Below are 15347 nucleotides of genomic sequence, written 5' to 3'. Positions count from 1 at the left end.
CTAAGGGTGGGTCCCAGCTGACATCCAGCATGGAAATGGGTCCTACAACCAGGCAGCACTTGCCTGTCCTTCTAGGCTTCTCTGTAGGGATGTAACTCATCTGCTTGGGCAGGAGGGAGAGGTGCTGGGATGACATGAGCCTGGGCGCTCCATGCTTCTCCTTCCTATGGGCACCTGGACAGGATTCCCGATCTTTCCCCTCCTTGACAGTTCTCCAAATGTAAGTTCCCACTTCAGGCCATCTGACTGGATGCTACTGGACCAGTGCTTCCCAAAGTGGGGTGTTTGGGCCAGCAGCATCAGCATCATCTGGACGCTTGTTAGAAAAGTAAATTCTTACACTGCCCACCCCCCCATGGCAACTGACTCAGAAGCACTGGGGGTGGGGTCTGGAAATCTGTGTCTTCCAGAGCCCTCCAGGAGATTCTGGTGTATTCTAAGATTTGAGAACCCTTGTGCTGGACCCTGAGCTGCTTGAGGGAAAGAATCCTACTTCTCTCCCTAGTACCTAGGTCAGTGTCTGGTCTTCAGTGGATACCAGCAGATATTCACTGGGTGGAGGGTGGGTGAATGGATGAATGAATGAATGAGAGATCATTCACCTCTGTCTGAACCTGTCCCTTTTCGTCCTTCACACTGTTCCTGCTCCTGCTGGTATTCGGGCACTTCCCAGGCCAGTGCCAGGGGCTGCAAGTATGCCAGGTGGCAGCAGATGGGACCTACTTTGGAGACCTGTGCCCCACCCAGGGCAGCTACCTGTGGGTGCATTACCAGTGCCAAGAAGGTGAGTCCCCAGCTTGCCTGGACATGGGAATTCCCTCATTTCCACACCAGGTCCAGCCCCACTTGGAGCAGAGGGAGCAGCCTCTCATGGGGGCCGATTTGTGCGCTAAGAGACTTCCTCACTCACAGCTGATTCCCTGCAGCCTGACCTCCCCACCTGACCTAGCCTCATGCGGTAAAGGGTTTGAGGCTCCTGTTGCAGAAATGAGCTGTCAAGCCAGAAGTTAAAAATATATTTATTTTTTAACTCCTAGGACCCTTCAAATTAAGTTTCATGGTGTGACCCAATAAACACATCAGACAAGACCAACATTGCTTGGCTGAAAGAAGTCAAAAGATGTCTTGCTACCATACCCCATACCCACTCAACCACCACCCTGCCCGTAGGCTGCATTTTAGAACACACAGCGACTTTTAAAAACTACAAATTTTGAAAGCCATAAAAATAACCCACATTAGTACACTTTATAAAAGTTTTATAAATCAAGAAGGAAGAATTCCTCCCTTCAATTCTACAGTCCTATTCTCCTTAAGGAAATCACTGTTAAATGTTTAGAATAAGTTCTCTGCTTTTCAAACTGTTTTCATAGACATGACTGTGTATGAATGTATATATGTAAAATATAATCACGTTAAATATGTTAGTTTACAGCTCAACTTTTTTTTACTTAATAATATATCCTAGACATCTGTCCCAGTCACTACCTTATTCTTTTAATGGCTGCATAGTATCCCATCATAAGATTATGTCAAAATTTATTGGACCAGTCCCCTGCTGATGGACATTTAGGTTTCTTCTGACTTTTTGTTGTTAAGTATCACTGCAGTGCTCATTCTTGTGCATATATCTTGACATACGCCTGATTCTTTTTAGAGGAGAGATCCCTAGTAGAGGGAATGCTGGATCATAGGGTATATGCTTTTTCACACTCCAAAATGGCTGCATCGATTTACATTCCCACTAGCAGCATACATGAGCGCCACTTTCCCCTATGCCATTGTCCAGGGAATTAGTCACAACGGCACCTTCTATTGAGAGCATGAGAGATGGTGCAAGGAGCTCTAAAGTGAAGCAGTGAGTCAGGGGACGTTGGGGTCCCCGGGGGCCATCCAAGAGAGCAGAGTCCATATAGGAGGGAGGACCGCACAGAGACGAGGAGAGGACAGGTTTCCCCAGCGCCATCAGTTTGCTAGACACCCTTGGGCGGAGTAAGAGTGAGCAGGGTGTCTTCATTCTGTTTTCTGGGAAGAAGAGGCCATGTGTTTTGGCAGTGCTTTCCATTTGGTGGTTTTGCTAAAGGACGAAGGGTGCCCTTTGGAGATCTGCCAGTCACAGTGTGGCTGTCATTGGACCAATGCATTGCTTAGGCCAGCGGGTGTACTGGATCTGGAGACCCCAGACAAAATTTTCTGCTCCAACTTTGATTTCAAATATCCTGCCCCCTTGTGAACCCGTGTGTTCTGATCACACTGTTTCTGATTTGTAAAAGGAGAGACTTTATCCAGCATCCCCTCCCACCCCGTGCCCCCCGCCACAGTGCCCAGAGGGGCCTAGCCACAGTCCGTGTTTCCTCAGGTTGCTGCGAATCAGGACGGCGACAATGTTCTGAGCAGCTCAGGAAAGTCCTTTTTGTTTGTATTCATCTCCTTCGATCTTTTCCCTCCTTGTTTGTGCTTGGAAACTGAAAGATTATGCTGCACAATTAGCCCAGGGCTGCATGAAGCCCCAGCAAATTCTACTCCCCTCCCCATCCTCCATGCTAACTTTGAAAGCTCAGGTTTTATAAAATTTAATGTGCACTAAATGGCTTACAATGAATCATTGCCCACCTTAGCCAAGTAGATTTTCCTAAAGGTGCTTTGCCTTTTGTCTTTTTAAACATGATAAAATACATTTAGACAATCAATAGAATCCTGGTTAAATAAATTAGGGTACATTGTACAGCTATTACAAAGAACAAGGCAGCTCTAACTGAATTCATACAGAACAATCTCCAGGATACAGTAAGTGAAAAAAATGGAAGGTATCAAATAGTGAATATACATCATGCACCATTTGTACAAATAGGAAAGTATGTATGTGCTTGGGAATGTGTAGATATCCCTGGAAGGTGACCCTGGATACTGGTAACAATGATTGCCTCTGAAGGAGGGAAGGGAGGCTTTCTTTTCACTCTGTACCCTTTATACATTTCAAATTCTGTACCTTGGTCACCTATTACCTATGAATTAAAAATAAAATTCAAAAGAACTTTAAAAAGTAAAAATAAAATTTAAAAAACTTTAAAAGCCCCATCTGATGATGACGGACAGGTGGATATAAGAGAGTAGGTTTTAAACAGAAGCATGCAATTTTGCTTTCTGATGGCACACAGCATTTGCCTTTTTGATCTGCAGGCCTGCAGCTGATGGTGTCCAACGAGAGTTTCATCTTTGAAAATGTCACCATCTCCCTCACATGGCTCCTCTCTCCCTTCATTGGAAATCTGTCATGTATAATTAGTACAGGAGATGGCCACACTTTCGATCCCTACTACCCCCCCCAGGTAAGAGGAATCTCTGAGACTTAAGTCAGGATGTATCTGTCAGTTTCTGCTGCATAACAAAACATCCCAAAATTTAGTAGGTTACAATAATATTGTTTCTCTTGGTTCTTTGGATCAGCTAAGTGGCTTTGCTTATCTGGGCCAGCTTAGCTGGGGGTGAATGGTCTCAGAAGTCCTCACTTGCATGTCTGGTGGTTAGCAGAATGTTGGCTAGCAGTGTGTGTTGCTCATAACCCAAGAGGCTAGCCTAGCCTCACAGGCATGGTGCCTGAGGGTTTCTAGTAGCAAGTGAGAACAAGGCCTAATGGGCAAGCATTTCTCAAATCTCTACTTGTGTCACATTTTCTAATGTCTCATTGGCCAAAGCAAGTTCTATGGCCAAGCCCAGCTTCAAGAGGTGGAGAAATGGACTCCACCTGTTGATGGAAGGAATGGCAGAGCCACAATACCAAGGGGCATACATACAGGAACGGGAGGAAGTGGCATTCACAGGTTTTCTCATGATGGAGTCCACATGAAGTCATGAAGAGCTGGGTCCTTATGGTTTGGCTCTGGGTAGAATCTCTCCTGGGTCACTGCCCAAGGAGTCGGTAATGAGGTGAAGAAGATGCTCACCTGGGTGTGGGAATGTTTTCTGTTGGCAAGCATAATAAAAAATGAAAGTAGTAACATTAAAAACAGTCCAGCCAAGCAGCTTTCACATATAATCTCACATATAATCTCATTTAATCCTCACTGCAACCCTATCCAATAGAATAGCCACCCGCCACATGAGCTACTGAACACCTGAAATGTGGCAGGTCTTAAGATATGCTGTAAATGTAAAATACACTTGGGATTTTGAAGATTTAGCTCCCCTCTCCAACCTCCCATAAAAAATGTAAAATATCTCACTAATATTTTTGTATTGATTACATGTTGAAATGAAAGTATTTTTTATATATTGGGTTAAAGAAAATTATTAAAATTAATTTTACTTATTCTTACTTTTTCATTGTGGCTATCAAAACATACACACATGTGGCTCACACTGTATTTCTATTGGACAGTGCTGAGCTAGGTAATTATTATCTTGTTTTTATAGACAAAGCAACTGAGGCTCAGAGGGTTATAGCGGCATTGCCCAAGCCATGCAGCTAGAGAATGGCAGCATGGTGATGCAAACCAGGACTGTCTGGCATCAAAGCTGAAGCTCTGAAGCCCCAGTGGATTATACAGCATGTGGCATCAGGGCCTGAAGGCCCTACTCTGAATCCTCTAGGGGAGCAGAGCCTTCCCAATCTGATAGAGGCTGGACCCAGTTCATAATATTTCAAAGTCCTACTGGGGCCTGGGGTAAGCTCCATTCTGCTCTGCTGGGTACCCGAGAATGTTCCAGAATTTTCAGGTCGTCATTGGGTTTGGAGGCTTCTTATAGTGGTCCTCAGTTCAACATGAATCCCCAGGGAAATCATGGAGGCCATAGCCCCTCTCCTCACTCCACAACATCTGCAGCTCTAGCTTGTTGGAGCTAGAGGTTCTGAATCCAGCCCTGTGCATGCTCGACATTGAGGGAAGCCCTGGGTGGGGTGGGACCAAGAGGGGGCCAGCCCTGTCCATGGCCCAAATCTGCTCCAGTCAGTGCTGGTTTCAAACCCAACGGTCTTCTGAGGTCTCACGCATCCTGCAGTGCCGTCAAAATAAAATGGCATGTCCAGAAGCTAAGGTTCTAATCCCAGCTGATGCTAACATGTGCGAGACAATCCCTGGTCTTGGGTTTCCATCTCCTTCTCTCTTGCATTTATATTGATGACTGCCTTGATTGTTTCATGGAGTAAAACGAGACATTACATGTGTAGATGCTTTGGGGAAGAAAATGTTTTAGTGACATACCCATGGCCTTGTTCTGCAGGTTTCTTCCTTGCTTGCTACCATTTCATCGGTAAAACAACAAATGCTCAGCTACACAATCTTCCGGCCCCCAAATTTTAAACAACTTGCATTTGGCATTAGTCAAAATTGACTGTTGGTAGCCCTGCTAAGACCTTTAGTTAAACAAGGACATTCCAGTAATAAACAAACAGTAGCTAAAAACTGGAGAAAATGGGACAAAATGCTAGTATTTGTCAACTCTGGATGGTGAGGTGAAGTGTGTTTGTTATCTTGCTCTCTGGAGACTCTGTGATTAAAGTTTTTGATAATTGAAGAGAAACAATAATCAGTGTTTTACATTTGCAATCCCTCTGGGCATTAGCTCGAAGCCAAAGCCACTGGAATTTTCTTTTTCCAAAAGAAGTAGTGGCAATACCCTCTGCCATCACTCCTCTCAAACAATCCAATTTCATCTATTTTAAAAACTTGGACTTTGAAACTACCTGCCCACCTTCTTCTATCATTTTTGTTAACTTTGGGAGATATATTTCTGATGCTTTCTTATCAGCACTAGCAGCCTCAGCCAGAATTTTAGAAATGGCATGAATTTTAAGTATACAGAAGTCACATATCTTGTGTGAACATCACTGTGCTTTTCTTTCATGTGTTTGTACAGAACCCTGCTTTTGCTTAACTCCTTGTTAAGCTAAAACGTAAATCAGACACTTGAGCTCTGTGGTAGACAAATAGCATGAGCTGACTGGGGAGAATCCAATCTCAAACAGAAACAGCATAATAAAAGTCAAAGGCTTTCTCCTTGAGAAGTTCCTGCTCGCCTTGCATTCTCCATGTCTTGTGTTCATTTGAACGTCAGGTTGTTTTGCTTTACTGTTTGCTGTGGGAAACTGTCTATGTTTCTGAAACTGATTACGTGCCTTATGGAACAATTTGCTAAGGTGAAACTTGTCCTTGTCCCGCGTTGGGTAACTCAGCGCCACCTACAGACATATCCGGGGATTGCCGTCATTCTTGGGTCTATTCAGAGCTGCCCCTACACACAACTGAGTCTGCAAGGGGGACTTCCCAGGAAATCAGTAATTCTCAAGACAACACAAAATTTAGGGTGACCTAGATGTACAGAATTTTGGGAGGCTCAGAGGAATTATGTGGGAGGTGATGGTCACAAAGGACTGAAGTCTTTCAGGGGAACCAGGCAGGAGGAGTGGAGGTAGAGAAAAGGAGGTCATGGATGTGAAGGGGAGTGGCCTCCTCATGTAACTTTGAGTACCTTATTACAACAGGAGTTCGGGAGTGTGTGGGAAAAATGAAAGATGATGCTGGAAAACTCAAAAGAGGTCTGCTGATGAAGAGCCTTGATGCCAGCCAGTTTAGAGAAATTGTTTTTAGAATATGTTATTTGGATACCAGGAAACTGATTTGTGAGGCAGCAGGTTTCCTGGGGGGTACAAGGATGGAGCAGGGGCAGAAGTTTGACTGGGATGCACTAGCAACACAGGCCCCTCCAATCCCCACAGAGAACTCTAGAGCTGGGACCTGTCTTGATTGAGGCAAGAGAGTGGAAGCTTTGTACCCTGGCACTGGGCAGCCCTTGGAGGCAAGATGGCATCTTGGGGGAGGCAGCTCCCTTTGGCTAAGGGGAATTCCTGGAGATGGAGTCAGGTGTGAGCTCTTGGGCACTAACACGCCAGAGTGTTGGGGGGATGCAGACTTCGGTCTCGAAGGACAGACTCTCGGTGACGTGCATCCACTACAGAGGATATATAAAAATCTTCAGGCCTTTCAGGTACATGACCCGTGATTGTTAATATTATTGCAAGTATTGCTAATAGTCGCTTGGTAATTTAAGGACTAAATGGGACTACAAAGAAGAAAAGAACTGGCACAGAGTTGATTCTCAAAAATGGGTAACTGTTGCCATTATTCATATTATATAGAAGTAGGCACTACTTTTATTTTTAAGAGGCTAAGTGGCATAAACGTCATCCTATTATAAAAATAAAACTACAATATTTGAGTCTATTACATGCCAGGTACTTACTCAGCCATGGTCTCATGTAAACCTTAGAACGACCCAGCCAGGAATGGCTCTTGCCTCATTGTATGGACAAGGGCACTGAGACATTAGGTTATACAGGTGACTGATGGAGTCCTGGAGACCTCATTTCTAGCTTCCTACCCTCTCCATTCCACCACACTGCCTTATCTAGTCAGAGGGCCTTGTCCACCAAGCTGGCTAGCACCCGGTGAGTGACATTAACAAAATGACAGAGACCTTGGTATTCTTAACAATTGTACATTATGAGCAAAGCTAAAAAATGTGAGCTTCCTTCTCCATTTTCTTTCTTTTTAAAGAAAAGCTGCATCCCATTAATGTCAACTACCAAGCAGCATGTACAAATCAGTGAATGGCAGTATCTTAAACTAATTTTTGTATTTTTTATTGAAGCATAAGACACAAGCAAAAAATGCACAAAAAGACACAGCTCAGTTAATTTTTACACAGTGAACACACCCATGTAACCAGCACTCAGATCAAGAAATAAAACATGACCTGTCTCTCAGGAAACCTCCTCAGGCCCCCAAGGGTACTGATTCCTAGCACTATCAATCAGTGCGACCTGTTTGAAACTTCTATAAATGGAATCATAAAGTGTATTCTCTTTTGTGTTTGACATCTGTTCAATAGTGCCTTTTTGAGATTTATTCATATGGTTGTGTATAATTATGATTTCTTTTTTGTCATTCCTGTATACCATTCCATTGTTTGGACATTTCTCAGTTTACTTATCCATTCTAGTGTTGATAGGCCTTTTCGGTGGTTTCCCATTTGGGCAATTACAAATTGTGCAGCTGTGAACATTTGAGCACAAGTCTTTTGTGCACACATGTACACATTTCTGTTGGGTTTGCACCCAGGGGTGGAATTGCTGGCTCACAGCATCATAACAAAATGTATAGTTGTTGCCTCTGTTGCTTTGTACTCTGAGCGTATCGTCCCTTTGTTGGCAGCCGTTTCTAAAATGACTTTGTTGTCTTCTCCCCTGGGTGGGCTCACTGGGAGACAATCAGGAAAAATCCATTTCTCTGCCTTTTAGTCCTGGGCAATTTCAGTTGGCAGCAGAGTTCAGAGAATGGAATGAGTTGCTTCTTCCAGGCAGATCCCTGAAAAATAGCCCAGATTTTGCTATTCAAAACCATCCTTCACATTTCTCTATAATGTTTTCTTGTTCTGAAATCGACATAGTCTGATATTAATAAAGCCTTATCAAGCATTTTTTTCATTAGTGTTTGCTGGTGTAGCTTCTATACTTGTACTTTTTTTTTTTAAGATTTTATTTATTTATTCATGAGAGACAGAGGGAGAGAGAGAAGTAGAGGGAGAAGCAGGCTCCCAAGGAGCAGGGAGCCTGATGCGGGACTCAATCCCAGGACCCTGGGATCATGACCTGAGCCGAAGGCAAATGCTTAACCATCTGAGCCACCCAGGTGCCCCTATACTTGTACTTTTAACATATCTTTATCATTATATTTAAGGTAGCCTTCTTGTAGACAATCTTTGGTTGAGTCTTGTTTTTTAAAATTCCATCTGGCACAATAATTTTTGCATTTAGACCATTTATAAGTAATGTAATTATTGATATAGTTAGATTTAGGTCTACTATATTTTGTTAATTTGTTTTCTCTTTGCCCTTCTGTTTATTTTCCCTCTGTTCCTCTCCTTTCTTGTCTTCTTTTGGAGTATTTGAATATTTTTAGTATCCCATTTTAACATATCTATCAGCTTTTTTGGTTCTCTTTATTACTTTTTTAGTAGTTGCTTCAGGGATTACAACACACATATCCAACCTTTCATTGTCTATTTGGAGTTAATATCTGACTTCAGTAAAATGTTGAAGCCTTCCTGGCATATAGGTCCCTTTGCCCAACCTCCTTTATAATTATCCTATGTAGGACAGTTACATACATTGAAAACCCCTTTCAACAGTCATACACATTTAAAGAACTGAAGAGGAGAAAAGTAGCCTATGCATTTACCAAAATAATTAACCATTACTTGTGCTCTCCCTTCATCCCTGAAATTCCAAGTTCCCCTCTGATACCATTTCCCATCAACTGGAAAAACTCCCTTAACCATTTCTTCTATAGCAGATTTTCTGGCAACAAACTCTCTTAGAGGATTTCTTTATTCATGAGAATGTCTTTATTTTGCTTCACTTCCTGGAGGACATTTCTGCTGGGTATAGAATTAAGTGTTGAAAGTTCTTTTCTTTCAACACTTGAAGATGTTGCCGCTGTCTTCTGACCACCATGGGTTTCTGAGGGGAAATCTACAGTCACTCACAACTCTATGTGTAATGTGCCATTTTTTTCAGCAGTTTGATTTTTTGATTTATCTCATTTATCTTTGATTTTCAGCAGTTTGATTACTATATGTGTGGGCATGGTTTTCTTTAACTTTTTTCCTTTTGGGGGTTCATGGAGCTTCTTGAATCTTCAAATGTATGTGTTTTGCCAAACTGGGGAAGTTTTCATCCATTATTCCTTGAGTATACTTTTCTGCACCAATCTCACTCTTCTTATTGATACTCCAATGACACAAATATTTTATCTTTCGATATTGTCACACAGATTGATGATGCTCATTTTTAAAAATTTAATATTTTATTAATATTTACATTTATTTAATATCTGTTCTTCAACTTGGATGCTTTCTCTTGCTCTGTGTTCAAGTTCACTGACTTTCCTCTGTCGTCATTATTCTGCTATTGAATCCAGGGAATTTTTTATTTCAGATATTGTGTTTTTTATTTCTAAAACTTCCATTCTTAAAAAAAATAGTTTCTGTTTCTTTGTTCAGAATGTCTAGCTTTCCGTTCATTTAAAGAGGGTTTACTTTTATGTCATGGAGCATGGCTATAATGGCGGATTTCAAGTCTGTCTGATAATTCTAACCCCTGAGTCATCTACAGGCTGACATCTATTATGTTTTCACTTGAGACTGGATCAAATTTTCCTCATTCTTTGTATATCAAGCCATTTTGGATTGTATTCTGGACACTTTGATAGTAGGTTCTGAGACTCTGGATCCTGTTAAAATCCTCTGGAAAATGGATTTTTGTTTATTTTCTTTTAGCAGGCAACCCCACCCGCCCCCGGTTAGATTCAGACCACATTTTATGACTTGCCTTCTGTGAGTGGTGGTTCCCATGTCCATTCAGTTTCCAAAACTGTTTGGGTCTGCCTCACTCATGTGCCACTCAGGGTGGTATTTATGTTGTAGTTTGACTTCAACAAAGCCATGGCTGTGTGTCTTTGGGTCTGTTTTACAGTATAATTTGTGGTGGAGGTCATGGTTTGTGCTGGGTTGTTCAAAGAAGTGGGGGATCCTCCTCTCCACATCTCTCCTTTTCAGGGTTTCCCCTACAATCTCCAGCTCCCACAGGTCTTTCTTCATTGCTCCTCTGGCTAGTAAGATGGGTTTTCTCTTGGGGATTTGGTGTTTGCATCACCCTACACAGTCAATACAGCTCTGAGGGAGGACAGCCTGGGTCAGGGCCAAGAGAAAAAAAAAGAGAACACAAAACAAAAACAGATATTTTCCCTGTGTTCTTGAGCTCACTGGGTCCCTTTTCCTGGTTCTCTGGCTAAATAGAGGGAATTTCTCTTGGGGTTTTTGTTTTCTTCATTCATTGCACAGTTTCGTGACTCAGGCTACCCTAGGGACAAAGCCAACAGATAAAGGAGGTTTAAAAAAAAAGACAAAACAGGAAAATGCCATCTTTATGGATAATTCTTAAAGTTTTAAATTTCTTCCCCAACTGTCTGCTGTTGTTTACTTTTCAGAATCCTTGGGAAGTTTTTTTGAAATCTGCCCAGGTTTTTCATTGTAATCAATGGAAGAAATGGGCTGTGGTAGGCTTACACTGTGGTGGCCAGCACTAAAAGTCAGGTTACTGTTTTCCAAACTTTTTCACAAATACGTTTATTTGTCAAATATTTCTCAGCATCCACTCTGTGCGGGGCACTGTGCTAGGTGCCAGGTTTATAACCAAGAATTAGACAGACACTGTGTTGACGACCTAGCAGAGAAGAATCAGAAGAAGCTACAGCATTTCCTTTATGGGGACCTAAGGAAGGCTTCCTTGAGGTGGTGATGTTTAAGCTGAGAATGGAAGGAGCAGTATGAGTGTGAGCTGAGATGGGTAAGAGCCTTCCCAGCAAAGAATAGCACACCTGCAGGCCTTGACGCAGACAGGAGGTGGCACATTCCAGGAACTGAAAAGAGGTCTGAGTGGATATAGAGTTAGAGGGGTGTGGCAGGAGATGGGGGTGAGGTCAGGAAGGCAGGTCATGTGGGTCTTTACAGGCCATGTTAGAGATTTTTAACTAGTTCCCTTGGAAAAATGAGAAGCAAAACATACCCATAATTCTGATACATTTGGAATAGGATCCCATTTTACACATGGGGAAAATATGACTCAGAAAGGTAGGCTGGGGCGTAGTATTTTACAGATAAAGCAAGAAGACCCAGAGAGGGGATTTATGTGAGTGACAGAAGGAATAAATAGCAGAAAAAGAACTTGTAACCAAATATTCAAGTGACCCTGGCTGGTCACTGCTCTTTCTTCCACTCCCACCTGTTCCAGATATCTCAATGTAACCTTCATGAACACCAACAGCTTGGTTGCATAGCATCTCTTTCTTCATCTGTTTGTCTTTGCAGAACAGGGGAGCATGAGGTGGGTGAGTGCATGTGTGCACACATGTGTGAATGCATGTGTTTGTGTGTCCACAACACTGCTAACACCGACTATTGCCTGCAGTTCATCCAGCAACGTGACCCACCAGTTCAGAGCCCCTGGGGAATTCACTGTGTTTGCTGAGTGCACAACCACTGAGTGGCATGTGATGGCTCAGAAGCACGTGATCATCCGAGACAAGATGGAGAGGCTCCATGTGACCGGGTGCTCCAGCCTGTCCAAGTCAGGAGCCAGCCCTCTCTGCCTCACTGTCTTTGGGGACCTGCTGTGGATTCAGGTGGTACTTGATGGAGGTGAGTCTACAGAAATGATCAAGGTCAAGGCGACCTTGATTTTCCCCAAATCTATCCACCCAACTCCCAGGCTTTAGTGAATACTAACAGCACTCATATATTGAGTCAGTTTTTTAGCTCAATAGCACCTAGTATGTGCCCGGAACTGGTCTAAGTGCTTTACGTGTACTAGCCCACCCAGTACGTACTACTATTATCTCCATTTTACATATGAAGAAATGCAGGGAAGGTTCAGAAATTGGCTCAAAGTCACAAGCCCAGTAAGCTAGTGAAGCTCTCAGCCTTCCGAATGTCCTTTTGTGCATGCCCACGGTCTCATCAGAAGAACTGAATTTCCAAGTCACTCCTTGTTGGGGAACTTGAATAGGACCGGGAGAGCTACGAGCTGGGCCAGAGGTCATCTCAGCGTGGCCAGCACTGACCAGCTTGGCACAGTGATGCTGCCGCCAATCAGGACTGCTATTCGGTGACATATACTGCTACACCCACAGCAGCTGCTATGGCTGGTGTCTGCTCTGATTGGCCAGTTTCTTTTCTGATTGGTCACAGAGGCCATTCTTGTTGGTCATCATGTCCATTTTGATTAGGCAAGGTATCCCTTCTGATCAGTCAAAGCATCTATTCTGATTGGTCACAGTGTCCATTATGATTTATCAGAACACCCATCCTATTTGGTCAGGAGGGACCCACGCAGTTTCAGTTGTTGAATACTCTGAATATCATCCCTTTTCTCAATAGAGACCCTACCAACTATGACCCATCCTCACCAAAGGCAGCATCTTTCCTTCAGGCACAGGTCCAATTTGAGATCTGGACAGAAGCCTGTTGAGGTAAACTGTGTGCTGCAGAGCTGCAGAGGGGAGGACATGACTCAGTCAGACCTCGCAGCTCCTGGAGCCTCACTCAGCAGTGACTTAACGGAGCCACCGTGGGTCCTTAAACATGGTACTCGGGGCTCCTCTCTGTTCCAGTGTGCTTGTTGGCTGAAGATGGTGGCTTTGTGCACCTGGGAAACCCAAAATAATCCTTCATTTATTTTTTCATTCTACAAATATAATTAAGTGCCTGCTCTTCGCCAAGTGTGGGGAGAGGGAGCAGTAAACATAAAAGTCAGAGGGCTAACATTACTCTTGGCAGCATTAGCTGTATCATCATTGTTCAAACAAGAAATATATTTGCTTGGTTTCTATTGGAAAGAATCCTAATTTGGTGGTTTAAATCAGATTTTTAAGAGTCAACCACAGTATTCAGCATCCATTTAGGATAGCCAGCACCAACCTGCAAGGGAGCACCTCTTAATGTGGACAGGCTGAGTGCTCCTGTAGAGCAGGGTTCCAGGCAGTCTGCCATGGAGGTGGAAGGAAACAGCTTCACCTGCTCCTGCCTAGAACAAGACTGGAGGCTAATTGTCATGCATAAAAATCAGCCATGCCTCGGGAGATGCTCCCTTTTTAGCCTTCCTCCCTCCAAGGCCAAACCTGTCAACAAAATGTTCTCAAATCTTTATTACAAACCTTTAAGTTTATGGGTAACACATGCATAGTATAAATTAGAATGTGCAGATGAGCAGAGAGGACCCAAAAAGAAAAATCATTCATGTATCCATTACTCAGAAATAATCACAGTTAATACTTGGGGTTGGGACTTATCCTTTCATATGTCTTTATGGCTATATCATGCCCCTAGCTATATCCAGAATCTGACCTCAGAGCTTGAGTCTTAACTAACTCGGTACAATCTACAGCATGGTTGTTGCCAACACTGTTAAATATTTCTTACCCCACATAGGAACTGGGGTGACTTACACTGCACTGTTTGGTAACATAACCCTGGCTGAGTTCACCACACCGAGGGGCCTGCTACCGTACAATCTGACCCTGGACAGAGCAGCTCAGCAGAGGATGGGCCCCGGGATGCACCACCTGGAGATCCGAGCCACCAGCAACACTGCCACCTCTGCACCCTCTAGAAACATCACAGTCCACTTCATGGAACTTCTGTCAGGGCTACAGGCCTCCTGGGGTTCTGACCACTTGGAGCTTGGACAAGACCTACTGGTCAACATCTCAGTGGCTCATGGCATCCCAGAGGGGCTGACCTTTGAAGTGGCAGGACTCAATGCAACCTTCACCCATCAAGAAGAAAGCCTCAAGGGGCCATTTGGGATTTACCATGTGGCAGTTCTTCTTGAAGGTACTTGGGGTTGGTGGGCCCCCTTCCAAACTTCCCTCCTCTTTCCTTCCCAACTTGGGTATCCAGCATTCCGCCAGCCAGTTTTGGTGTGTCCTGGTCACAAACCTGGTTCACAGCATCCAGCCTAGGTCACAAAATAAGGAAGAGACATATTATCTGCCCTCATAGAGCTCAGAGTCACAGGGGTTCTCAATTCTGGCACTTCTGACATTTGGGAATGGATCATACTTTCTTGTGGGGACTGTCCTGCACATTGTAGGATGTTTAGCGGCATCCCTGGCTTCTATCCACTAGATGCCAGTAGCACCAGGCCCCTAAGTCATGACAACCAAAAATGCCTCCAGACATTGCCAACTGTCCCCTGGACAGCAAAATCTCCCCCACTGAGAACCACTGAAGGATAACTGGAGTATTCCAATTTTTCCATCATTTCTAGAGGAGAGTGTGGTTCAGGAAACTAGTCCATGCCCTTGGGGGAGAGAGAGAGGTAAAAACAAGGGTGGGAGAGGGAGGGAGAAGAGAGGAAGTGTCACGATGGGGGCTGGAACAGAGACAGGGTGACAGACTGGCTGGCACCACCAGGGGAGGTGACCACAGCTGACATTTGCATTTAATCTGGAGAGAACAGACAGTCCTTCAGGGCAGTGCGGTGAGGTCAGCAGGCAGGAATGTGATGAGGGTCACAGAGTCTCCAGCCCACCAGAACTCTGTACCCTGGGTCCCTGGCCCTGGGTCTCAGAGGTATGTAATAAAGAGGGGAACACTATGCAGGTGTGGGGCTACCATGCCCTCAGCTGCAGAGCTGGCAAAAGAAATAGCAGGTTAAATGACAGATTTGAGAAGAAAAACACTGGAATTTGGCCAGGTATCAGAGGTCCAGCTTGAAACAGAGAATCCAG

General features: G+C 43.9%; 2 protein-coding genes across 2 annotated transcripts in view; one reads left to right on the top strand and one right to left on the bottom strand.

Annotated features, from left to right (window-relative positions):
* BCO1 (beta-carotene oxygenase 1) overlaps positions 1-15347 on the bottom strand; it is a 131500-nt gene that overhangs the window by 57547 nt on the left and 58606 nt on the right. The window contains 3 exon segments of the mRNA XM_025860387.2: positions 3795-3963; positions 13023-13261; positions 14427-14572. The gene's annotated coding sequence lies outside the window, so the exon portion shown is untranslated.
* Positions 1-15347, top strand: part of LOC112814720 (polycystin-1-like protein 2) — a 58642-nt gene that overhangs the window by 7819 nt on the left and 35476 nt on the right. The window contains 4 exon segments of the mRNA XM_073882297.1: positions 674-784; positions 3181-3324; positions 12031-12255; positions 14044-14448. Coding sequence (XP_073738398.1) covers positions 674-784; positions 3181-3324; positions 12031-12255; positions 14044-14448 — 885 coding nt within the window.

The sequence above is a fragment of the Callorhinus ursinus genome, unplaced genomic scaffold (assembly GCF_003265705.2).
Source record: "Callorhinus ursinus isolate GAN/ISIS: 27379988/994484 unplaced genomic scaffold, GSC_fseal_2.0 scaffold46, whole genome shotgun sequence".
NCBI lineage: Eukaryota > Metazoa > Chordata > Mammalia > Carnivora > Otariidae > Callorhinus > Callorhinus ursinus.
The sequence above is the reverse complement of the archived record's forward strand: the minus strand, read 5'-3'. Positions and strand labels throughout refer to the sequence as shown.